Source organism: Microtus pennsylvanicus, chromosome 10 (genome assembly GCF_037038515.1).
Source record: "Microtus pennsylvanicus isolate mMicPen1 chromosome 10, mMicPen1.hap1, whole genome shotgun sequence".
Lineage (NCBI taxonomy): Eukaryota > Metazoa > Chordata > Mammalia > Rodentia > Cricetidae > Microtus > Microtus pennsylvanicus.
Window position 1 is genome coordinate 68,150,002 of NC_134588.1, and position 24,662 is coordinate 68,174,663.

The 24,662-nt window shown below is 41.6% G+C and overlaps 1 protein-coding gene across 5 annotated transcripts in view; it reads left to right on the forward strand.

Annotated features, from left to right (window-relative positions):
• Nucleotides 1-971: 971 nt before the first annotated feature.
• Nucleotides 972-24,662, forward strand: part of Slc4a7 (solute carrier family 4 member 7) — an 83,173-nt gene continuing 59,482 nt past the window's right edge. The window contains exon 1 of one of the 5 annotated variants that reach the window (XM_075988617.1): nucleotides 972-1,451. In XM_075988617.1, the coding sequence (XP_075844732.1) occupies nucleotides 1,404-1,451 (48 nt within the window). In that variant the 5' untranslated portion in view covers nucleotides 972-1,403. The remainder of the gene's footprint in view (nucleotides 1,452-24,662) is intronic. The other 4 variants (XM_075988615.1, XM_075988614.1, XM_075988618.1 and 1 more) reach the window with 4 other exon arrangements.

Below are 24,662 nucleotides of genomic sequence, written 5' to 3' on the forward strand. Positions count from 1 at the left end.
ACAAACATTAATCTGCTCACGACCCTGTGAAACCTCACGTCCTAAACACCCCATCTCTCAACACCATTGCACTGGGGAATTAAGTTTCCAATCTAGTTTTCTGGGGGACACAGTCAAACCACACAGCAGGCATACTCTGTAGTATTGAGAGGATTAGAGACGAAACATTTGCGAAATGTCACCGTCTGTAATTGCAGGTCTCTTCAAATGGTAGCTATTAACGGAAACACATCTGCTCTTGGACAATTAGTCACAGCCAACTGCCAGCCCACCCATCCCTCTCTGGGAAATTTAGAACAAAAGGGGGTCTAGGACTCAAAGCAGGAACAGCCATCTAGTACACTTTCTATGTATTGCTGGCAATGGGCTTTACTAATATCCTGCTAAGTACGGGCAAGAGGTGTGCTCCTGACTTGCCGGTAAGTATTTCCTTCCCCTGTCTGATTCAGCTGTTCTCAAATCAATCTTTTATTGTTCTTATTAACATCCTGAAAACCTCGTTAGCAATAGTGATAAGAACCACACCACGCGCCAAGCACTTTGGGACAGAGGGACAGAAATGGATTTAAAATTTCAATGATCTTGTGGGGTGGCGAACTTCATCAGCTGAATATTTGACACGTGCCCTTTAGGGTGGACCCAACAGTGGGAAGGGCCTTGGTACTAGGCCAGTGGAGGGAGCACACAGGGCAAGTGGGCAAGTGTATCCCCTCGTTTACGGGGACATGATAGAGAGTTACGTCTAGGAGAGAAACTTGCAGAGGCGGAGAATGAATCGGGCGTCGTCCTGTTTCCCTCCTGCTTGTAAAACACGTGGTGCGGAGCCCGCCGGGCTGGTGACCCCACTCCACTTTCAAAGTCTGTTAGAACTTCCGATCCGAAAAACTGAGATCCACTCCCTCAGCCCCGGTCAATGAAGCCTTTACAAAGAGGGGCGGGGCCTCCGGGAAACGGACCGGAGGGGCGGGGGAGGGCGGGGGCGAGCCGAACCTCCAGAGTCGCTGATTGGCTGGCACGAATGTCTGTTCCCTCCTCCCTCCGCCCCCTCTCCGGGCAGCCGAGTCACGGGAGGCGGGTCGCTCGACGCGGGCCGTAGAGCCAAACCGGCAGGGGGGGCGTGCTCCGGGGGGGGCGTGCCGGGTGCGCCCCGCCCCCGGCCTCCATCCCCGCCCCCATCCCCGCCTCCGCCCCGCCCCCGGCCCGGCGCGGCTGCCTCCTCTGCGCCGCGTACTCCGGCCGCCTTAGTCCTCGCGGCACGCCGTTGCCTCGCCGCCGGAGACCGCCCCGCGCCCGCAGCCCGTTCCCGGCGCCGGCGCCGCTGTCGGCGGCCAGCGCTCCGCACAGGCTCTCCCGCCGCGTGCCCGTCTTGGCCGCGGCCCTCCCAGGGTCCCTGGGGCGGGACCATGGAGGCGGACGGAGCCGGCGAGCAGATGAGACCGCTACTCACGCGGGTAAGGAGCGGGGAGGCCGAGGCCCGCAGACAAAGGCGGCGGCGCGGCGGGTGCTGGCGGCGGCCTCCGCGCGCCGTCGCCGGCCTTTGTGTGGCTCGGGGGGGTCGCGGGGGGGCGGCCGGCCCGGAGCCCTCCGGCGGACAGCTCTCCCGAGGACGCGCGTGCCCGCCGGTCTGCTCGCAGCCTCGCGGCGCCGTCTTCTCCTGCCGCGTGGACGCCGCCGTTCTCCGGCCCCGGCGGCTGCTCTTCCTGCGCCCGCCGCGCGGCAGCCTCCGGCCGGACCGTCGTTGCCAGCGCTCGGTGGAGTGTTGGGTCGCAGGCCCGGGAGAAGGACCGTGTGCCAGGTCCTCCCCCGGGCCCCATAGCAAGAGAGAGGACCGCGTCACCAGCCCAGCAGACCCCGCTGTCCCAGTGACACGAGCCAGCAGCTTTGGCAGGGGTGGGCTTGCAGAAGTGAGGTTCTTATTTAGACGGGGACAAGTGGCCCTTTCTCAAGAGACAGGGGAGCATCTGTGCCCCCCACGACAGACTGTCTTCTTTCGTAGGCATGACTCAATGGATGGGGTGGTATTAATTTTCCTACGTGCAGTTTTTACTCTGACTAGCAAAAGGGGAGGGGAAGTTACAGGGATAGATTTTTTCCAGTCTTTTCACAGCAAGGAAAACAACTTTTCACTTGTTTTTTTCCCCCCCAATTAGAATTTTCTTAAGGTTCCCCTTTCCCACGTTACGTATTGTGGAGGCCACAGGCAGTAGTCATTCATTACTTCACCATATTCAAATATAAGTTCTTTAAATATAAAAGGGAACTTGCGTTTTAAGGCAGCGAGTTTGTCAGGCAGTGTTTATGGGTATGATGGGTCACAGTGATGGCGTCCTGGCAACTCTGAGGATCTTTTTATGGTCTTTTAAAGAAAGTTAGACGGCACCTTCTCCAAGAGGACCTCTCAAATATACTGTTGCTTGTTCTTAACCTTATTTGCATGCTTTCAGCTGAACAGTAAACAGTACCCGTTTTCAGAAACTCTGTAAGCAGGGGTAGTACATCCGTAATAAGGCCATTGTGGTTCATTCATTCCGTGCAGTAGCATCCTAAGAGACTGTTCTGTAGAGTCCGGAGTGGAACCAGCTTTTTCCTGATGGAAGCTTCATTCAAGGAAGTGTGGGTGTGTCTACCAGGGAGGACGGGATAGGGGACAGCAGATGGCAATGAACTCACTTCTGGCATTAGTGGCTTGATAGGAGAGTGTTTTGGAAAGTCATACTCCCTAAGTCTTTGGTAGAATAAAACGGCAATAATACATTTACAGAAATTAATCATAGAAAGAAGTTTCTGCAAGCTTCCAGTCCAGAAGAAGCAGTGAAAATGGGTTGACATAGTGGAAGGCTGTCTGATTTTTAAAAAGTTGGACACTTGGAAAGTTAGAGCATCCCATGCTCACTTTACTTTGATAAGTAAAAGTCATAAAAATGAAATACTCTGGCAGTTGTCAATTATAACATTTTCTTCCCTTTTTTTTTCTTTTTTTGAAACAGGGTCTCACATTTTCCCTCAGGCAGGCCTCAAGTTTGCTCCCATCCTTCTGTCTCGGCCACAGTAGTGCTATGCTTACAGGCATTACCTACCAAGCCTCACTCTCAGTTCTAACGTTCAGCTCACAGCAAACTGTTCGGCCTAGCCAGAATACACTAAATCAAGCCGGGCTTGGTGGTACACACCTTTGTTTTTGTTTTTATTTTTGAGACAGGGTTTCTCTGTAGCTTTGGAGCCTGTCCTGGCACTAGCTCTTGTAGACCAGGCTGGCCTCGAACTCACAGAGATCTGTCTGCCTCTGCCTCCCGAGTGCTGGGATTAAAGGCATGCGCCACCAACGCCCGGCTTTGCTGTTGTTTTTATTGTTTGTTTTTGACTCAGCTATTACAACTCTGGGTACCTCTAGCTTTCCTGGAACTCACTTTGTAGACCAGGCTGGCCTCAAACTTACTGAGATCCATGTGCCTCTGCTGCCCGACTGCTGGGATTAAAGGTGTGCACCACCATCCACCTGACTGGCTTTTTTTTTTTTTTTAAGGAAAGGTTCCCTGTTCATTTGAGGCTGATCATATAGCCAGAACTGGCCTCCAAGTGCAGTAACTTTCGGTCTCGGTCTCAACTGCTGGGATTATAGGCATGTTTCCCCTCTCCCAACTTCGTAGGTGTTAAGTGTCTCATGGATACTGGGTACTGGGAAAATAGACAAGCAAGGTAAGATAGTCCTGCCTTCAGTGAGTCTAGGTTGGCATATTGGGAGAGCATAGTGATAACCTTTATATTCCATTTGTGAATGGCAGTTAAAACATTTTATAGTTCTGTTAGAAATAGTTCTTGAAAAATAGGTATTCTGCTAAAGGGAGTAAGACTCAAGTAACCGAGCTTTTGTGAGTCTGTAAACAGCCTCATTTGGGGAACTGGGTTGCCACCGACAGCTTTTAGGTATATGGTAATGGTATCCTAGGCATATTACCAGAACTCTGTTAACCTTTCTGGCTTATTTTTGGTAATTGGAGACTAGTTCATGGGTTTTTAACTGTAAAGGGAGACACCTGTCATCTGTCCAAGTGAAACTAGGCTTGGATTGGAGGACTGTTGTATCTGAGTCTGAGACCAGGTGATGGCTGCTTTAAGAGAGGAGCCAACACAGAGTTTCTTTTGATTGTGGAAAGGATATGAGAATTAGCATGGTCTTATACTAAACTCATACTAGTTCAGTAGGTTGAAATGGAAAACCAAAGTACCCTGGCATTGGAGGAACCTAGTATAGCATTTTAGTGGCATGTGGTGTGCTAGCCAATATATATTTAAACTTTGGTAGTTGCTTGTCAACATCCTGTAATGGGTTGTTTTTCTTCCTCTTTCTCTCTTCTTTCTCTGTTTTACCACAGATGAGATCTCAAAGCGGATAGGATTCACAGCTACTCAAAGTGCCATTTATGTAAAGTTGCATATGAGTTGTTTACAAGGGTAATGTTATGGGTTAGTTATAGATCTACATAGTTTAAACATTCTTTTTATGTGTGTGTTAGAGAGAGAGAGAGAGAGAGAATGAAAGGACAAGAACATGTAGAGGTCAGCGCTCCATACAGTTGGGGTAAGAATAGACACTATTTTACCCTCCTGCAGTTACCATTCTTGTGTGCGTTCAGTAGTTTTCAATTTTCAAGTAACATGTATCAATACGAAAATTATTATAATTTTTACCAACAATAAAATATGTACCTTTGTTTACCAGAGAGTATCACATATTTTGTTGAGATTTAATGATCTGGAAAAGTTTAGAGTCGTGTTTTTGATGGTGCTAACCCACCAAGGAGGTCTGGGATTGGCATTGTGAGATTGTGAGACAGGCCACAGCAGTGCTGGAGGCTGGATGACTGGAGAAGTGCTAGGTTGGCCTGTGATTGCCATAGCAAGAGTGGATTAGGAAATTATGTGCTTATGATATAGATTTGCATTTTACCAGGAACCGATACTGTTTGAATGTTAATGCATTTAATGTAGCACCTTTTTCTTTACCCCTATAGTATAAGTGTATAAGTTGTAGTACATTTTGACAAAATGCCTTAGTGTTTTAAATACCCTATTCTTTCTTGTGCAGAGTGTGTGATGTGAACTAATGCCTTTGCTTCCCATTCTGTCCACGTCTCTGTGGAGATCTTCCTCTGCCTGTGGATTCCAAGATTGTTCTTCAAGACTGCCCAGTTTGAGAAGCTGTTGATTGTATATCATATTTGATGAGGAACTTAGGATGTATCTTTGTAAGTAGAGTCACGGAAAAATGTATAGTTCAGTTAAAAACTATAAAGTGTGAAACAAAACAGAAAAGGTAGAATCACACTTGTGATATGCACATTTGATTCGGAAGGAGCGTGGAATGGTTTCCAAAGCAAGAATGAGTAAAGGGTGCCAGGCGGTGGTGGCGCATGCCTTTAATCCCAGCACTCGGGAGGCAGAGGCAGGCAGATCTCTGTGAGTTCGAGACCAGCCTGGTTTACAAGAGCTAGTTCCAGGACAGGCTCCAAAACCACAGAGAAACCCTGTCTTGAAAAACAAACAAACAAATAAATAAATAAATAAATAAATAAATAATAAGTAAAAATAAAAAAGATATTTAAAAAAAAGAATGAGTAAAGGTGATAGAAATTCTTCCTTTATAGCTTTCTATAACATAATTAATAACTTGGTGTGCATGTGCTTTGCACTTTTATATACACGATTTACCCTACATAATAATATTTATTTAAGAAAATTCTTTTGGAACAAGTCTTATTGTATAGCCCAGGATTGCTTGATACTTTTCAGCTCAGGTTGGCCTTGAAATTTTCGTCCCCTTCCACCTCTTGCCTTCAGAGTGGTTGTGTTACAAGTGTATACCAGTACCGTAACTTACTGGAATTCTTAATTTTGGAAATAAATAAAAGTATACAGAATCTATTTTGCTTTAAAAATTAATGTACTCAACAAGAAAATAAATCAGGTTCATGTAGATCTCTTTCTCTCAAGTCCTCCTGATAGTTGCAGATGTTTTTGGCAAAAGTCTTCTAGGAAGGATAGGACCTATAGTTGGTCCTATCTGGAGCCCTGTTTGGGTGTAGACCAGGTTGTCCTAAATTCACACAAGTCCTCTGCCTTCTGATTAAAACCATGTGCCACTGCGTCTAGTAGAAGCAAAAATGTGGAATAATTTTACACTTTGCCATGAAGGTAGTATTATTTTGATTTGGGAAATAACTTTTAAAACTTTAGCAGTGTTAAGTGTTGGTACAGTAGACTGGAGAACGGAAGTGAGGGTGTTCTTATGGACACCTTCCGGCAGATGTACTAAGTTGTGAGTGGGCTCAGGTAGGTTGGGTTTCAGCAGTTCTCACCATCCTTGTGGTCTGTGTTTTATAGTCACTCTAAAAGTCTCTCTCTCTCTCTTCTCTCTCTCTCTCTCTCTCTCTCTCTCTCTCTCTCTCTCTCTCTCTCTCTCTCTCTCTCTCTTTCGGATCTTGCTATGTCCATCTGGAGAACAGGCAGGCCTTAAGCTCCCTTGACCTTGCCCCTGCCTCCATAGTGCTTCTATTACCACACTTTGCTGCTTTGATGTACGTTTAAAACTGGGTTTCTTTTCTCCTTGGGGTTCACATTGCCTCATTTAGATTGGAAGCAGAGCTCGTTTTTCTAGCAGTGACTCCTATCAAATGTGAAATTCATTGTTTTCTAAAAACTCCTAGAAGTTGGGTTCTTACACCTGCTTATGTTGTGTTTAGCTACCTGGGAGGCTAAGGTAGGGGGTTTGCATTAATTCAGAACTCCAAGGTTAGTGCAGGTAGTATAGTCAATTTTTTAAAAAAGTTCTGACTTTTATATTCTATGAAATGAATTGAGAAGACCAAATTTTTGTTTTGTGAGAATGTAATTTATTTAAAATATGAAAAAGAGACTTTTGTATGATTAATGGTACTTCACAATAGAGCACTGTATTTAAAATTGATTTAAAAATAAAGGGGACTGGTATGGCATCAGAGGGTTCATGAATCACCCTCCAAAACTTGTTTCTATTTTTTTTTCTGGGAGAGATAGAAACAGCTTACATTGAAATCTCAAAGGAATCCAGAAGACAGCTAAAGAACGTGTCCCTAAAATTAACTCACTTTGACTACATGTCTTTCAAAGGTCATAGCTTATAGCTTGCTTAAATAATTGTTACGAATTTTTGGATCCACCCCATACCATTTACTAGTAATTTACTTCTCAGGTTGTGACGTCTATAGGACATTCTGTCAAAGAACTGTAGCCAGATACGTTTGGGAAATGTCATACATACTTTTAGGAAATTCACAATATATTAGGCTCTTGAGAAATCCTGTACTAGATAATATATATTAAACTTCGAGAGAAGGCAAGCACATTTGGTGGTTCCTAGAAAACATGAACACCAGATCACTAATATATGTCATTGCCCTTTAAAACAGCAGGTTGGCCGCACGGGCTAGTAAACGTGTGCAGTGTAAACTTCGCTCTGTGCTAGTTACTGTACAGCAGACTGAGAAACGTGGCATTCTGAAAGTTGCTTCTTGAATCCTACCATCTGGGAAACCGAGGCAGGCCAGTTGCTGTGACTTTGGGCTACATCTTTGGAATGCACTATCTTAAAAACAAAACAAAAATATACTTATGTGGCACAGGTAGAGTAATTATGGGATGTTCGCCTCCTGCCATCTGACAGCTGCTGAAGAGTGAGGGTAATCCTTTGTACTGATAGACAGGTAGCTAGAGCTAACTGATTACAGAGACCTCTCTGGGGAAAATTAAGAATGTCTGTCTGTGTAAGTACACTGGGAAGCTAAAGAGGAAGTAGAATACATCACTGTGGAGGTCTGACTGTCCTGGAACTTTCTCTGTAGACGAGGCTGGCCGTGAACTCACAGAGATCTGTCTGCCTCTCCAGTGCTGGGATTAAAGACACTCACCACTACTATTCATCTTTTTATAATTTTTGTTTTGTTTTGTTTTTTTGAGACAGGGTTTCTCTGTAGCTTTGGAGCCTGTCCTGGAATTAGCTCTTGTAGACCAGGCTGGTCTTGAACTCACAGAGATCCGCCTGCCTCTGCCTCCTGAGTGCTGGGATTAAAGACGTGCACCACCACTGCCCACCTAAAAATAATTTTTATGTTTAAACATTTATTTAAAAAATTTTTTTTGAGGCTGGAGAGATGGCTCAGTGGTTAAGAGCACTGGCTGACTTCCAGAGGTCCTGAGTTAAATTCCCAGCAACCACATGGTGGCTCACAACCATCTATAGAAGAGGTCTGGCGCCTTCTTCTGGCCTGCATGCATACATGGAGGCAGAATGTCGGATACATAATAACTAAATAAATCTTAAAAAAAAAAAGGGGGGGTGGGGCTGGAGAGGTGGCTCAGCGGTTAAGAGCACTGGCTGCTTTCCCAGAGGTCCTGAGTTTAATTCCCAGCAACCATATGGTGGCTCATAACCATCTGTAATGAGATCTGGTGCCCTCTTCTGGCCTGCAGGCAGACATGCAGGCAGAATACTATATACATAATAAATAAAAAATAAAATTTTGAGTCTAGGCTGGCCTCACACTTAACGCAATTTTCTTGCCTTCATATATGCACCACTGCACTAGTTTCTAATTCCTCCTCCCTTTCTCCTCCTCTTCCCTCTCACCTTCTCCCCCAACCTCCTCTTTCTGAGATTGGGCATCTCTCTGTGTAGCCCAGGCTAGCCTCAGACTTTTTATGTATACCATGTTATTCTTGAACAAAATCTCTATCCTCTGTTCTTAGTCTCTGTCATACTGGATGACCCCCAGATGGTTTTGTATATTTCTTTATGTCATGGATTGACGTGACTTCATGAGCGGTGTTAATAGCCTGTAACATAATAATTACCTAATGTTCATGTTGTGAAGGTACTTCACCAATACTGTAGTTTATAATAGTATATAATATCTCAAAAACATAACTAATATCAGTGAGCAGTACACCTCCTAATTGTGTACTGTTACCTGATTGTGTACTGAATTCATGTAGTCTTTGAAAATTTGAGTTTGTAGTTATTGGTGTTCTAATCCTGTTTACGTTCTATGTAGGAATTTGAGTCAGTGACCTGTAAAGGACAGGTTAGGGGTGTTATTTAAAATGCAGTGGCTTAGTATAAGGAAGTAACTGTTTGGTGATTGTACTGCTTATTCTTTGTCAACTTGACATAAGCTACAGTCATCTGAGGAAAAGGAGCATCAGTTGAGAAAATCCCTCCATCAGATTGGCCTGTAGACATGTCTGTGAGGCATTTTCTTGATTAATGATTTCTGTGGTTGGGGTCAGCTCACTGTGCCTCCTGGGCGGGTGGTCCAGGGTTGAATAAAAAAGTAAGTGAGCAAGCCGTGGAGAGCAAATCAGTGAGTGGCTTCCTCCGTGGTCTCTGCTTCAGCTCTTGACTGCAGGGTCCTGTCTGGGTCTCTCTCAATAGACTCTAAGCTAAAGTAGACCCTGATCTCCCTAAGTTGTTTTTGGTCATGGTCTATATCACAGTACAAAGCAAGCTAGGACAGTGATGTATAACTAAAACCCTTTCTTTTTGAGACGGATTGACTGACCTTAAACTTTAGATGTTTTTTTCTGACTCCTGAATGCTGTAATTACAGGTGTGTCAGCATGCTGAGCTGGTGTTTACAGTTTCTTAAACCTAGATTTTCCCTTTGTGAAAATACTTTTTAGTAAGATTCATAAATGTTTTTAAGTTGTTCACAATATACTTAAGATTCATAAATATTTTTAAGTGTTTAAATATTTTAAGTTATTTAAATTATGAGTAAAATATTGATAATATTTTTAAGTTCAAGGACTAGGGATGTATGTAGCTCAGTGGAAAAACACTTGCCTCAGGTGCTCAATGGCCTGCAATTAGATCTCCAACATCCTGAAAAATAACTCAACAAACAAATAATTAATCCAGGTGAATTGGCATTTGCTGAAATTACATTGACACAGTTGTAGGAGACACACTGTGTTTCTGGTTTTGCTGCCAATGGCACCATTTACCTTGAGTGCTGCATGAATCTGAAGGGTGTGGGCCTGTGTTTTACACAGACCATGTGCTGTTAGCATCTGTCTCTGCTAAGATGGGAGTTAGAACTCAGCAGATGGCTCCTGGCAACCAACACACCTTTGTATCCTTCTGCCTGCTGCAGTTTCAAGTGTTGGATTGCAGGTGTGAATACCCTGCTGGGGTTGTGAATTCTACTACAACACAGTTATTTGACTGGTCTGTTTCATTAAAATCTACCGTCTTAACCTTATTTAGAAGGATCCAGAGTAGAGACTCTGCCGAGAAAACAAAGGAGACTGGAGCCAGCGCAAATTGTGATTTCTGGCGTGCCTGAGAAAGAAATGGATAGAGATGAGAAAGTTAGTGGCAGCTATTCCCTGAGCCCCTTTCCTGTTGGCTTGTAGTGTTTGGTCACCATTTCTGGGATTCCACAACGAACTCTGTACTTTCCGAAGTTTAAACAAGGTTCTTGTAGAGAAACCAAGAGAAACCTGCTTAGTAACCTCACAGAATTTCTGTTTTCTTACTGAGATAGGAAATGCCAGTTATGAAATAGTAATAATACAAGAATTCAGATTAAAGCACTGCCAAACTGCTGTGCAGGTTAACCGGCAGGTCTGCGCCAGTTACGGCAAATGTTTGTTGCCTGTGTTCAGAGCTACTCTTTGACACTTCGTTTGGACATTTAACAACTCAATTCAAATTAACAAACACATTTGTTATAATTTTAGCAAATACTTGGTTAGATGTTTTATTTAACATTCTCCAAGTGCAGAAATCCCAAACATAGTCCCAGTATTTTTCCATATTCTCTTAAGAATACATATTTTTTGTAGCTAAAATCAATACCTCCTGGCTGGGCTTGGTGGCATAGACCTGTAATCCCAGCTGTTTTTGAGGCTGAGGCAGGAACATCACAAGCAAATCCCCATTTGGGATCTTGGGGGAGTTCAAGGTTACTCTGGGCATCTTACCGGGACAGTAACTGAGACACAGGCAGTAAAAAGGAGGCAGGGCTGTAGCTCAGGGCTAGTCTTCCCTAGCCTGTGTGGGGCCCTAATGATAGGAACAGAATTCATATCATACTCAGAGGAAATGAGGAGGGAATGAAAAGCAACTTGGAGGTCATCGGGCCAAGGATTTGTGTGTGGGTGATTTTTTTTGCTCCTCCTCATATGTTTACACAATGGCAAGTTTTATGAGAGTTAAAGAATGAGAAGGAAACAGGACCAAGTCAGGAAGATTGCCAGGTTGGGGCCAATCTGGGCTACATAGTGAGGCTCTGTCTTCAAAGATATATAAAGAATAAAACGGGAGAATGGTATAATGAAAGGAATTTCATAAAGTCTTTGGGAGATGTGAGTGCAGGTGAGGTTACTCATTTAGAAAATCCATAGGAACTATAAAACAGAGTCCTATTTCTAAGAAGAAAGAATAGAATTCATTTTCTTCAATATCAGACTTTATTCCAAGTCTAAAGTAAGTTGAGAACAACTGAGGTGTTGCACAGTCCGGGAAAGCACACAACAAGGGGCTGGAGAGATGGCTCAGTGCTACCAGCACTCACTGCTCTTCCAAGCACATCCATGGCAGCTCTCAACCCTTATAACTTCTGTTCTTGAGGGTCTCCTGGCCTGCATGTGATGTAGGCATGCATGCATGCGGTGCACAGACATTTAGGCAGAATATGCATATGCACAAATAAATAACAAAGTGAACCACAGTCTGTATTGGAGAAGGTTTGGCTTGGGTTCTTTCTGAGAGCTGTGAATGTAAAATGGGGGAACAGCTGGTGCTGGCCCCTGCAACTCTAGAGACTGTATGTGGAAGCTGGAAGTCAACAAGAAAATTACACTTTCCATGCTACTGAAAGTAGAGGCTTGAATATGATGATGAGAGAAAGTAAAAGGAGAAGCAGGCTGCCTTGAGATCCTTAGGCAGCCTAACCACTGGTTTTGGCATTTGACTAAAATAATAGGAAAGCACTGGACAATAGTTATGTTTCTCCTAAGCAGCCAACCAAATAAGAGTGTCTTGGGCTGGCAAGATGGCTCAAAGGTTAAGAGCACTGATTGCTCTTCCACAGTCAATTCCCAGCAACCACATGGTGGCTCACAACCATCAGTAATGAGATCTGGTGCCCTCTTCTGGCCTGAAGGCATGCATGGAGGAAGAACCCTATATACATAATTAATAAACAAGTTTTTTTTTTTTTTAAAAAGAGTGTTTTGTTTACTGAGGTAAATGTAGAGAAGAGAATGTCATTTAAGTTTGGTGTATATGATGTTCTAGGCCTCACAATAGTTACTTTTTGTTGCTGTGTTGAGACAGAATTTTCCTCGTGTAGCCCTGGTTGTCCTGGTACTTTAATGACTTTGAATTAGCAGTGGTTCTGCTTCAGCCTCCATAGTGTTAGTGTTACATATATGCACTCCTGTCTTAGGATTCAGTGTGTACTTAGCAGTTTGAGTTCTGTACAGGCTACATAGCAAGACTGTCTCAAGCCCACATCAAAGCACAGTGCAGAGACAAGAGCCAATGACTTTACGGTATGTTTGGTAGGTCTGTATGGATTAGTGTAGGAGCACTCTGGTTTTGACAGCCATTTCATATGTGAGCGTTGAGTAGACTGAGGCCTGAAGTCTTGTGCTGTACCATTTGCAAGCCCATAGAAAAGTTTTCAGCCCACTTTTATGTCTTTAAAAGTATTTTATTAAAATAACAATAGGAATACATAATATCATTTATGTGCACTTATATTTCTGTGCTCTGGAAAACAAATATATTCAGTAAATTCAGTAAATCTTCAAGTTCAAGATGTGTTTAGGTCATTTTTTTTGGAAAGATTGCTTTACGGTTGATTATATACATCTTCATACTATTTTTGAGGAAAAAACAGGTAGACCTTTAAAATAGTAGTACTTCCTGGTTATTTCCAAAGTAGTGAAATTCATTGTGGGTGGGCTCGAGGTATCTTTTTACCTTCCAACGGACATTTGACAGATAATTTAGTTTATCCTAACGTGTGTGTGTGTGTGTGTGTGTGTGCTTCTGGCATCTGTTAAGTAAAGTCCAAATAAGTGATGACCTAGGTCATATAACCTGCTAAAGTAAAGTAGTGCATAGACTAAAATGTCATTAATGCTGAGATTAAGTATCTCTGTTCCAAAGGATTTGATTCGAGAGTCATAGAGTCAAGAAAACAAAAGTATCAAAAGAGGAAAGTCCGAGTAAGTTTATCTTAGTTTACTGTATTAAACCACACACATACATGCATGCATATATAGCCCAGGTTGGCCCTGAAATTGTTGCTCTATGTTCAAATGTATATTGGGTGCTCATGCAGAGACCCAAAGTTGATGTCAAATGTCTTCCTTGATTGTCCCACAGTTTCTTTATTGAGGCAAAGTCTCTTGCTAAACCTGAAGTTGCCTTTGTGGCTAGTCTGGCTCCCAAGCTTGAGTTCAGGGATCCCTGGTCAGTTCCTCTCCACTCCTGGAATCACAGGCAGCTGCCATGCCTCCCTGGCTCTTACATGGCTGCTGGGTGTTTAGACTCGGGGCCTCCCGCTTTTGCAGAAAGCACTTTGTTCACTAAGCTGTCTCCCCAATCCATAGTTTGACTTTTTTGTTCTTGTTGCTATTTTGTGTGTATATGTATCTTAATATGGGGTGTGCTCATGTGTTTGTGCCTGTGTGTGTACATGGAGGCCAGAGGAAGGTGACATTGAGTGTCCTCTTTCATTCCCTGAACCTACAGCTGTGTCATGCACCCCCTACCCCTCCCCTCAGCTTCTAGGTTGGAAACTAGCAAATTGCAGTGATCATGCTTTGTCCACCTCCCCTTCTTGGTGCTGGGGGCACTGATTATTTGGCTTGTTATGTGGTTGCTGGTATTTGAACTCTGGTCCTTAGGCTTGCTTGGCAAGTGTTTTTAACCAGTGGGCCATTAAGTTACCTCGGTAGCCCCTTTGACCATTATTTTTATAATACGTTTAATTTATTATTTACAATTTCATACATATATACAGTGTATCTTAATACCAATGCCCCTCTAACTTCCTCTGGATCTTTGTAACACTTCCTTAACCTTCATGTTCTCCTCTTCTTCATCGTCCTCTTCTTTATAACCATTGAGTCCAGTTGATGCTGCCTGCGTGTGTGTGGTTGTGGGGCCATCCACTTGAGCATGGGCAACCTAGTAGTTGACCATGAAGAAAAGTGCCTCCTTCCCTCTCTTATTCCTCACCTCAGAGTTGAATCTCATGAGCCCCCTCCATCCATGCTGGAAAGCTGATTGGCTTGCTCTTGTGCAGATCTAGTTTGACTTTTTATTTTATTTTACAGCTGCCTGTGTGTGTTTGTGTGAGTGTGTGTGAGAAAGAGTGTGTGTGAGTGTGTGTGTGTGAGTGTGAGAAAGAGAGAATGTGTGTGAGTGTGTGTGAGAAAGAGTGTGTGTGAGAGTATGTATGTGTGAGTGTGAGAAAGAGAGAATGTGTGTGAGTGTGTGTGAGAAAGAGTGTGTGTGAGTGTGTGTGTGAGAGTATGTATGTGTGAGTGTGAGAAAGAGAGAATGTGTGTGAGTGTGTGTGAGAAAGAGTGTGTGTGAGTGTGTGTGTGAGAGTATGTATGTGTGAGTGTGAGAAAGAGAGAATGTGTGTGAGTGTGTGAGAAAGAGTGTGTGTGAGTGTGTGTGTGAGTGTGAGAAAGAGAGAATGTGTGTGAGTGTGTGTGAGAAAGAGTGTGTGTGAGTGTGTGTGAGAAAGAGTGTGTGTGAGTGTGTGTGTGAGAGTATGTATGTGTGAGTGTGAGAAAGAGAGAATGTGTGTGAGTGTGTGTGAGAAAGAGTGTGTGTGAGTGTGTGTGTGAGAGTATGTATGTGTGAGTGTGAGAAAGAGAGAATGTGTGTGAGTGTGTGTGAGAAAGAGTGTGTGTGAGTGTGTGTGTGAGTGTGAGAAAGAGAGAATGTGTGTGAGTGTGTGAGAAAGAGTGTGTGTGAGTGTGTGTGAGAAAGAGTGTGTGTGAGTGTGTGTGTGAGAGTATGTATGTGTGAGTGTGAGAAAGAGAGAATGTGTGTGAGTGTGTGTGAGAAAGAGTGTGTGTGTGTGAGTGTGTGTGAGTGTGTATGTGTGAGTGTGAGAAAGAGAGAATGTGTGTGAATGTGTGTGAGAAAGTGTGTGTGTGTGTGAGTGTTTATGTGTGAGTGTGTGTGAGAAAGAGAGAGAGGGTGTGTGAGAGTGTTTATGTGTGAGTGTGTGTGAGAAAGAGAGAGAGGGTGTGTGTGTGAGTGTGTGTGTGAGAAAGAATGTGTGTGTGAGTGTGTGTGTGAGAGAGAGAGAGAGAGAGAGAGAGTGTGTGTGTGTGTGTGTGTGTGTGTGTGTGTGTATGGGGTCTTGTCTAAGAAGCTCAGAAGAGGGTGTCATCTCTTGGAACTGTAGTTACAGGTTGTTGTAGGCCGCCCTACGTGAATGCTAGTGTTTGAACTTGGGTCCTCTGGAAGAGCTACAAGTGTACTTAACTGCTGAACTGTCTATATCCCCTAGTTTAACTTTTTTGCTTTGTTTTTTAAATTTTTTATGGAGACAGAGTTTTCCCTATAGTTTTGGAGTCTGTCATAGAACTCGTTCTATAGACCAAGCTGGCCTCAAATTTACAGAGATCCACCTGTCTCTGCCTCCCGAGTTCTGGGATTAAAGGTGTGCACCACCTGGCTAGTAACTTTTTAAAATTATATTTAAATGAGTTGGAGTTTGTCCTTACCAGGTTACCTTTTAATTTCCTAGGTAAAATTTTCTATCCAGATGTAACCCAATATTATAACAGCATTGTAGGTGAAATATTGTTGTATGACGTTCCTTGGGGAGATGTGAACAAATGTTCACTGATGACAGACCAAAAAAATTATTTTACCGAATCTAGCTTAGTGAAGCAGTGAATTTATTGGGATTTCTTACAGGGCTGTAGGTGACAGATTACTCATAGCTGCTGAATCACTGAGACAGGACACAGGTTATACCCATGCTCTACTTGTAGGCAACTTTGCCAACCCAGCAGTATGGATTAACCTTGAGGATGGGCCTGGTGATTCTTATTTATTTGAAGTGTTTGATGAGACCTGTAGGTTTTGTTTACTTCCTGAGCCTGTAGGTTTCTTTCAATTCTGAGAAAACAACCATTAGACAAGTACTATAAACACTGTAACTAAATTGACATTTCTCAATGCAAATGTAAGTTGAATTTATATTGTTTTTGTCTTTAACATTTAAGTATGAAATAGTATTATTGTTGTATTTGCATCACTGAGGATTGAGCCCAAGGCCTCCTGAATGTTAGCAAAGTCTTTACCTTGGCTCGAGCTATATTACTCTTAAGAAAATCAGCTAGATTCGGTGCTATCCTCATTCGTACTTACGTCAAAATATAGTTATAAAAAGTTTTTGAAGTATTATGAATATTTAATACAGCTTTAAAAATGGCCTTGAGGAGTTGTCTTTACTTACCCTATATACAATATAAGAAGAAAATTTCCTATTTCCAATCAAAGCCATTAGGCAGGAGACTTCTGGTGAGGCCTGAATTTTGGTGGTGATGAAAACTGAAATAAGTCATGTGAACTTATTTCAGTGTGGAGGATGTGGTCTGGCCTTGCGCTTACTGAACTGTGTAGTAAATGAAGCAAGTCTTCATTTGGTTTACATGGATTGTTTTTCTACAACCATTTCCTTCTAACTTATCTGTAGAAATCAAATTAAGATCAAATATCCATGTTTATTATATTTTTGCAGACCCCCTACCATGCTATCATTTTTGCTGTTTATGGTAATACTTTTAATATTATTAGCTGTTACTAAATTACTTGATTTACAGTATTGAAGAGTAATTAAGTGAATAGTTTTTGTGATTGAATAATTTATTTTCTTAAAATTACCCCATGAGATGTATGAGCAAGTAGCATTATTAGGATAGATAAAGTTACATGTGCTTTAACTTTGAGGACGGTTGATGTGTTGGAACACTGTGGCTTTGACATTGTCTAGTCCCTGATTTGAATAGTGATCAAGTTCATGGTACCTGAAGGAACTCTTTTGACATTAAGAATGTCTACGTAGTCCAGCAAAGAGGTAGGAGTTGGTTTCTTAAATAGATGGGTATATGGATTAATGAATGACTTTGTTTACTTGGGCTGAGGACTGAATGCAGGGCCTTTATGCATGCATATCACCTCTCTTGTTTCCTCATGCAGCACTTATTTCCACGTGAGCTGCTGATGGTGTGGCACACGGTAGATGTTTCCTCAGACATAACGAAGGCAGCCTTTATCTTCAGTAAGACAATTGATACTACTTTTTATTTGTTTTGTTTTTAAGCAATAATAATCTGGGCTTTCAGGCAAAAAGGATTTTGGAAAATTGTGTCTACCAACCTGACACTGATATTTCTTAATACTTGGTCTTAGCCACACATGCATGGTTTTGTTGACAAACATGAGTCTTTATTTTTCTTACCATGTCATTTAAAAGACACATGATAACCATTCAAATTACAAAATCCAGAGTGGAAGCACTTGGAAAGTTGAATAAGGAAGATTTATATGACGTCTAGCATTTTAGTCTGTAGAATCCCTTGTCTCAAAAAAAATGAAAACTTGTTGGGTAGATTGTTCAGTGGGTAGCATGAAATGCTATTCAAGAATGAAGTTCTGAGTGTGGGTCCCCAGCACCCACATAGAAACAGCTGGTGTGTGCCTATGACTTTAGTGCCTGTGTCCAAAGACCAGCTCACTGAACATCCAGTCTATACAAAATGGCAGATTTGATTTAGTGAGGGACTTTGTCTTTCTCCACCTCTCACAGACACACATACCAGAACAACAAAGCAGAAAAGAATACATATACAAGTGGGTTTTGATAACTGTATGTGAAATATTCATTTGAAGTTGTTTCAGGTTTCACATTGCAACTAACGTTTCTGAAATGAGTTCAATTAGTATTAAAGAGGAATTTCCACTGCTAATTGAAAAGAGTATTTGCTCTGTGTGGCGTACCATTTTTATTCCAGCATTTGGGAGACAGAAGCAGGAGGATTACAAGTTTGAGGCCAGCCTGGTCTACATAGGGAGAACTTTTTCAATCAAACAAGAACACAAAGTTGTCCTCACAGAAGTTTGAATTGTTTTTGATATACTTATTTTCACTAAGGTGTTACATAGCTCCAGGCGGTGGTGGTGCATGCTTTTATCCCAGCACTTCGGAGCCAGATGCAGGCCAGATGCAGGCGGATCTCTGTGAGTTTGAGGTCAGCCTGGTCTACAGAGTGAGTTCCAGTACAGGTTCCAAAGCTGCAGAGAAACCTTATGTAGAAAAACTAAAACCAAACCAAAACCAAAAAAGGTGTTACATAAGTTACCATGAATTTTTTTTTTGTTTTCTAAATAAACTGTAGTTTTTTGAGTTTTAATTCTACTATGGTAAAAGTAGATATAACTCTTAGTAACAAAGACCCCTTGAAGTCTCCAGTAGTGAGTATGGAAGGGTCCTAGTCCTGGGGCTGTGCTGCTTATTTCTGCCTGCCCTTCCAGTTGTTAGAGATTGTAATTTGACTGTCAGTTTTATTAGTATTAGTAATGTAGTTGGCAGTAATTTGGTATAAATTTAGTGATCCTCAGAAACAAGTTCTCTCTGAATAAAAACATTTGGGGTTTGCTGAAATTCAGTGACCAGCTTACTGGAAAGTACAGTATGGCACACCCATGGACTTAAATAGCCACACACAGGGTTCTTAGAATGTGCTCCCTTTAGTGTTGTGGATAGACTTCCTTTAGACGGATTGCAGCTTTCTTTCAGTTCATCTTTCCTTTTCTGGTTCATTCCCTTTCTCTTCCCTACACTTTGCTTTAAAGATAAAGTTTCTTGGCACCCTCTCCAGCTAGCCGTGAACTCACTGTGTAGTAGACATCAGCCTTAAATTCCTTCTCTTCTTCCCTCCCAGGTGCAGGGATTGCAGAAACACCTGGTTTGAGTGTTTCTAAATGTGTCTGTTGCCGTCCAGATCTGGTTAGTGCCCTGACCCCTTTTCTAAGTTGTAGTTATCAGCTTGGAAGATTAGGCAACATAGAAGACAGTGATTGGCTGTGCCATAAAAGCAACTTAGAGGAGTTCATCTGTATAAAGCACAGTGACCTAAATCAGATGTGTCCTTGCTGTCCCTGGACTCTTGTAGGGATTTACCGCACTGTCATAAACAAGCTCTGTCTTGTCAGTATTACTATGGAAAGATTCCGGCTGGCAAGGAAGTTACATGTAGGTACCTATTAGTTAGGATTTATGTTTTATTTACAGATAAACTGTAATTTTTTTTAAAGCTTAATAGTATATCCTGGAGAAATGTGGGGCTCAGTCAACACTGGCTTAGAATGTTATCATCCCTTTGTCCTTGGCTGTGGAACTGAAGGGTAAAGCCTGGGTAGTGTTAGGGACATCTGCAGTGTCTTCCCACTCCCAAACTTCTTTTTAAGGAAGGGCAAACGGGAGGTTTAGAGGGAGGAAAGGGAAGGAGTGATGTAATTACAATATAATCTCAAAAATAAAAGAAATAATTAAAAAGTTGTGTGGTGAGGATAGTTGGGAAGAAATCATCTCATGTTATGGATGCATGGAAGCTGAAATGTTTGATAGCTGTAATCACTCTACATGGTTAATAATCAGAATCCTTTGGGTTATAGCCATGTGTGATGATGGAAAAATAAATTTCTAATGGGGCTCTCTGATGTCTCTTTTAATACTGGATCTTGCAAGCTTTTGGTGTCAAAAGCTCTTATACTAGGCTTATGATACAGTCTAAGTAATTTTAGCATGTTATTCTTCATACTGTGCCTTCTAATATGTCTCATATTTTGATAATTTGACCAAGAAAAGTATATGTTGTAAATGTTCTCTTTTCGGCAAGGGAAATGACTAAGAAATTTTAGTTATAGCATGTAATTTTAGTAAAAAGAATATTTAATTTTTTTTACTAGGATTCTTATTTGTGAATTTTGACTTTATGCTAATTCTGGACTTTTAAAAGTATAAATAGACTTACTATATTTTTAAAGTATCATATTTATGCTCAGGGCTTAGAAGGGATCTAAGTACATGTAAGTTCAGGTACCTGCATCAGATTCCCTGGAGCTAGAGTAACAAAGTAGTTGTTAGTGCCCCCCCCCCCCCCCCATAGGATCCTCTGGGAGAGCTCCTAACTCTACTCCACCTCTCTAGTCTCCAGAGGATTTTTTTAAAATTTTATTTTATTTGCTTTGGTATTTTGCCTGTGTGTATATCTCTATGAAACTTTTGGGTCCTGGAAGTTAAGTTATACACAGTTGTGAGCTGTCGTGGGTTCTGGGAATTGAACCCAGGTCATCTGGAAGAGCAGCCAATAATTTTAACCCCTGAGCCATCTCTTCAGTCCCAACACCCCCCCCCCCCACCAGAAGGGATCATTAAGTTTTTAATTTTTATAAATTTTTAATAGTGACTTATACCTTGAGATATTGAAATTCAGCACATTAAATAAGGACTTCCCAGGGCTCAGGTACTGTTTGATGCTGGGAACTCAGTGGAAAACAAACCAGAAGTGGTTACTGTCTTTTGTAATTTATTATTCAGCCTGCGAGGTAATTAAGTGATTCCTCGAGTTTGTTATTGTGTAGGAAATGCTGTCCACGTGACAGGTGACCTTGATCTATAGTTTAGTGAATCAAGACTTTGCATAAACAGCACTCAGGAGACTTGGCTTTTCATTGTAGCTCTTTTATTGGCAGTGCATTTCTTTCCTCTTTTAGATTAAGAGAAAGAAAGAATGAAAACTGAACTGGAAAAGCAAAGCGTGTTCCATGTAGACGTCTGTGTAGTCGCATTTGTCGGGATTTCATAAGATCATTCCTTTGCCTCCAGATTTTCTTTCGTGGAGAGTCATGTCTTAACTAAACCAATAAGTTGGAAATTTGAGTTACTCAGTTTTCACTGGCACATGCCCATTTGTGGTGTAATACTCAAATTGTGACCTGGCTGTTTGCTACGAGAATGAGTTTTAGTTCCAAATCCTTAAGGAAGTGAGGCTTGTTCTCCCTCCCTTTCCCCCCTCTCCTTTATTCTCTTCTTTACCCATGTCCTCTTCTTCTTTTTCCCCTCTGTTTTTGTATGGTGTAGTTTCATACTACTATAGCCAAACCTTGGGACTCCAGCCGTCCAATTACCTCAGCCTCTCAGTTTTGGGGATTGCAGTTTGGGGCCACCACACCTGGTTTGTAGACCTTGAAAGTATTCAGTAAATCTTCATAGACTTCTGCACATCCCACTCTGGTTTTCTGTAGTAAAGAGGTAGTTATACAAGTTGTGTGTGTGTTTGATACAAGATCTTACTATGTATACCTGGTTGACTAGATCCAGCTGGCCTCAAATTTGTGATAGCCTTCTGACTGATGGAATTACAGGTGTGTAGTAATGTGTTTCTCTCTGTACCCTAGGCTGTCCTAGAATACACTGTATAGTCCAGGATGGAACTCGTGATGACTGTTGGTTTTGGCCTCTCATGCCAAAACTACAGACATGAGCCATTATGCTAGACTAATATCAGTAATTTAAAAAAATTACTTAAAAATTTTATCTCTGTTAATTTGTACATATTTGTCTCCTAGTGCATTCCTGTTTGGCAAGTCTGTATTGCTTAAATCTTGGAGTGAGTATATCTGCCTCGTAAACAGAGTGAAACACCTAGAGTTTAAAATTTCACACCAAACCCCAGAGAGGTTTTTGAACTGGCTTGAGACAGTAGTCCTGTGTCACGTGCCTAAACTCTGACTGTTGCAGAGGATTCTCCTTCCAGGGTTTGTCTCTGGCTCTCTCCAGTTTCCCTGTTCTCAAACTTTGTTTCTTTACATTTCCTTTCTGTTGTTCCCCTTAGAGACTTTTTGTTCAAACTTGGATTGTCTTTAGGTAAATTTCAAACTCCGACATAATGTCATGGCACAAGAATCAGATATATAGATGAGTAAGTCAGGTGTTGTGGCTCACACTTGCTTCCCAGCATCCAGAAGGCTAAGACAGGAAGCTTTCCTGGGCTGCGTATGAATTCCAGTCCAGCCTGGGGTATAGATAGAGGTATTATCCCAAAACAGATAAGCAAAACATGGGGGAAGAAAAATGAACCCAAGTTATATCAGTATTAAAGTTTGATTCCCTCTAGTCCTGAAGATACTATGTTATTCCTCTGTTGTGTAACACACTTTATTGTGCCATTCCTTTATCAAGGAATCCTAAGTCGTTTCCAGCTTTTCCTATTACAAGCACTGTTGTAATAAATAATCTTGGACATCTGTTACTTCATGTATAGAATATTTAATCTCATTCTGGAATAAGATATCTGTATGCCTTATGGATAATTAATATTATATTTTATGTTGTACTACAGTGGTACTTATGAATTTAAGAAACTGGCACCAGAGCTGAATTAAGATTAAGATTAGATTGAACATGACTTGCATAGATGTAATTTGGATGCTTTTTTAATTTTGTGTTTTTGGTTTTTCTTGTGACATGTCATTATTTATTTAGGTAGATGTTGCAAGTAATATTATACCAGTATTATTTTTAGCTATTGCTGGCTTTGTTTACAATTGTGCTCTTAGAGATAAAAATGTTGAAAGGGTCTTTTCTATGTGAAAATTAAAAAACAATTGACATTGGAATGTTACTATTTAAAAATGTCATACAGGAGATGAAATGCTACCAGGATTGCTAGGTCCTGCTCGTTAGTGTGTCCCTAGTGAGTAGTTTCATGTCTCACATTAGAAACATTTAATATGCACATAGATTGTCATAACAACTTTTACAAAAAACATATATTTTGCTTAGAGTAATAATTTTTCTGTGCATTAAGATGGTATAAAGCATTATTCCAAAACAATCCCATCTAAAATCCATGCATTTAGGAGAAGTTTTTACTCTCTTCAAATACCCAGTGCCTTTGTTCTGGGGGTTTCCGTCTGTGGCCAAACGTACCCTGTGTACTTTAGTTGTGTTTCTTCCCATACAGCCAGATGGCCAATTTACACAGCCTACACAATGCTGGCAGTTACAACAGATGCTGTCTTTACTACTCATGTTTCACAGTTGAAAAACTAGGAAAGAGAGAAATACATTTGTTTTCTGTCCTCCTTTGGTCAGTAAGTGCTGTAAGTTTTTTTTTTTGTTTTTTGTTTTGGGGTCCCATGTAGCCCAGACTGACCCTGAACTCCCTATACAGCCTTAGGTGACCCTTGAACTTTTGATTTTCCTGCCTCTACCTTCCAAGTGCTGGGATTGCACCTAGTGTGTACAGTCCTGGGCACTGAACCCAGCACTCTTCATGCTAGCTACACTACTGTGTAGCCGCATGCCGAGCCCTCTGTCCGTAATACTGAAAGATTTTAACTTTCAGCCAGTTTTGATGGCTCATACTTTTAATTGTAGCACGTAGGAGTTTGAGGATTGTCATTAGTTCAAAGCTAGTCTGGGTTGCAGAGTTAAACACACACTCCCCCCCTTGGGATTAGTGATATAGCTAGCTTGGTGCCAGAGCATTTGCCTAACATGTGCAAGGTCCTAGGTTCAGTACCAGAACTGTCAGAAACTTAATAACAAAATTTTATTTTGTTATGCTAGTTACATTTGAGAAATGTAGTAGCAACTAGATATTTGGAGTTAGTTTTTCTTCAGACATATTTTTCTGAGCAGTTGAAGTTTGGTGCAGATTCCATCAAGCCTTTTTCTTCGCTTATTACTAAGTAGAAATAAACACCCAGAAAACAAACATTTGGGAACAGAACAGGTTTAATTGATTTTAACATACATGTAATTTTATTTATAACTCTGCAGATTGCTGTTTCACTAAATAATATGTCCTTGAGATCTTTCCTAACTATGTATTTAGATCTTTCAGGGTGTTTGTTTGTTTGTTTTTGTAGCCCAGGGTAGTCTTGAACTCGGTACCCTAAAGTCTTTCAAGAGTCTCCTGTTTCTGCCTCCCAAGTGTTAGTTGGTATTAGAGGTCTTTGCTACCCCAAAACCTACTTCTAGTTTTTAGATTTTTCTCCCCCCTACACTCTGTTTCTGTCTGTCTGTCTCTGTGTGTGTGTGTATGTATTAAACCCACAGCTACATTCTCAGCCTATAGGTCTTTTCCCCCCAAAGTATTTGTTGTATTTCTTAGTTCAAGTAATACAAGTGACCTATTTTTGTTTCTTTTATTTTTTCTTTATAAGTAGAAATTCTAGGTCTGGTGTGGTGCAGGAGGTATGGACAGGCAGGTCTCTGTGAAGTCAAGATCAGCCTAGTCTATACAAAGAGTCCTTGGCCAACCAGGGTTTTACATTGAAAACTTGTCTAAGAAAAAAACAAAGAACCTACTACATTGAGAATGGAAGGAAATCTTAGGGTGTAGTCTCACAGGAATAGGCTGAGTAAATCAGTAAAGGGGGTATTCACCTACATCCTCTGAGGAGTCTGTTGTTTTGTTATTATTGTTGTTGGTGTTTTTTTTTTTTGCACAGGTGGAAGTATTTTTCTCTGACAATTTAAAATGATAGAGTATGCATATTT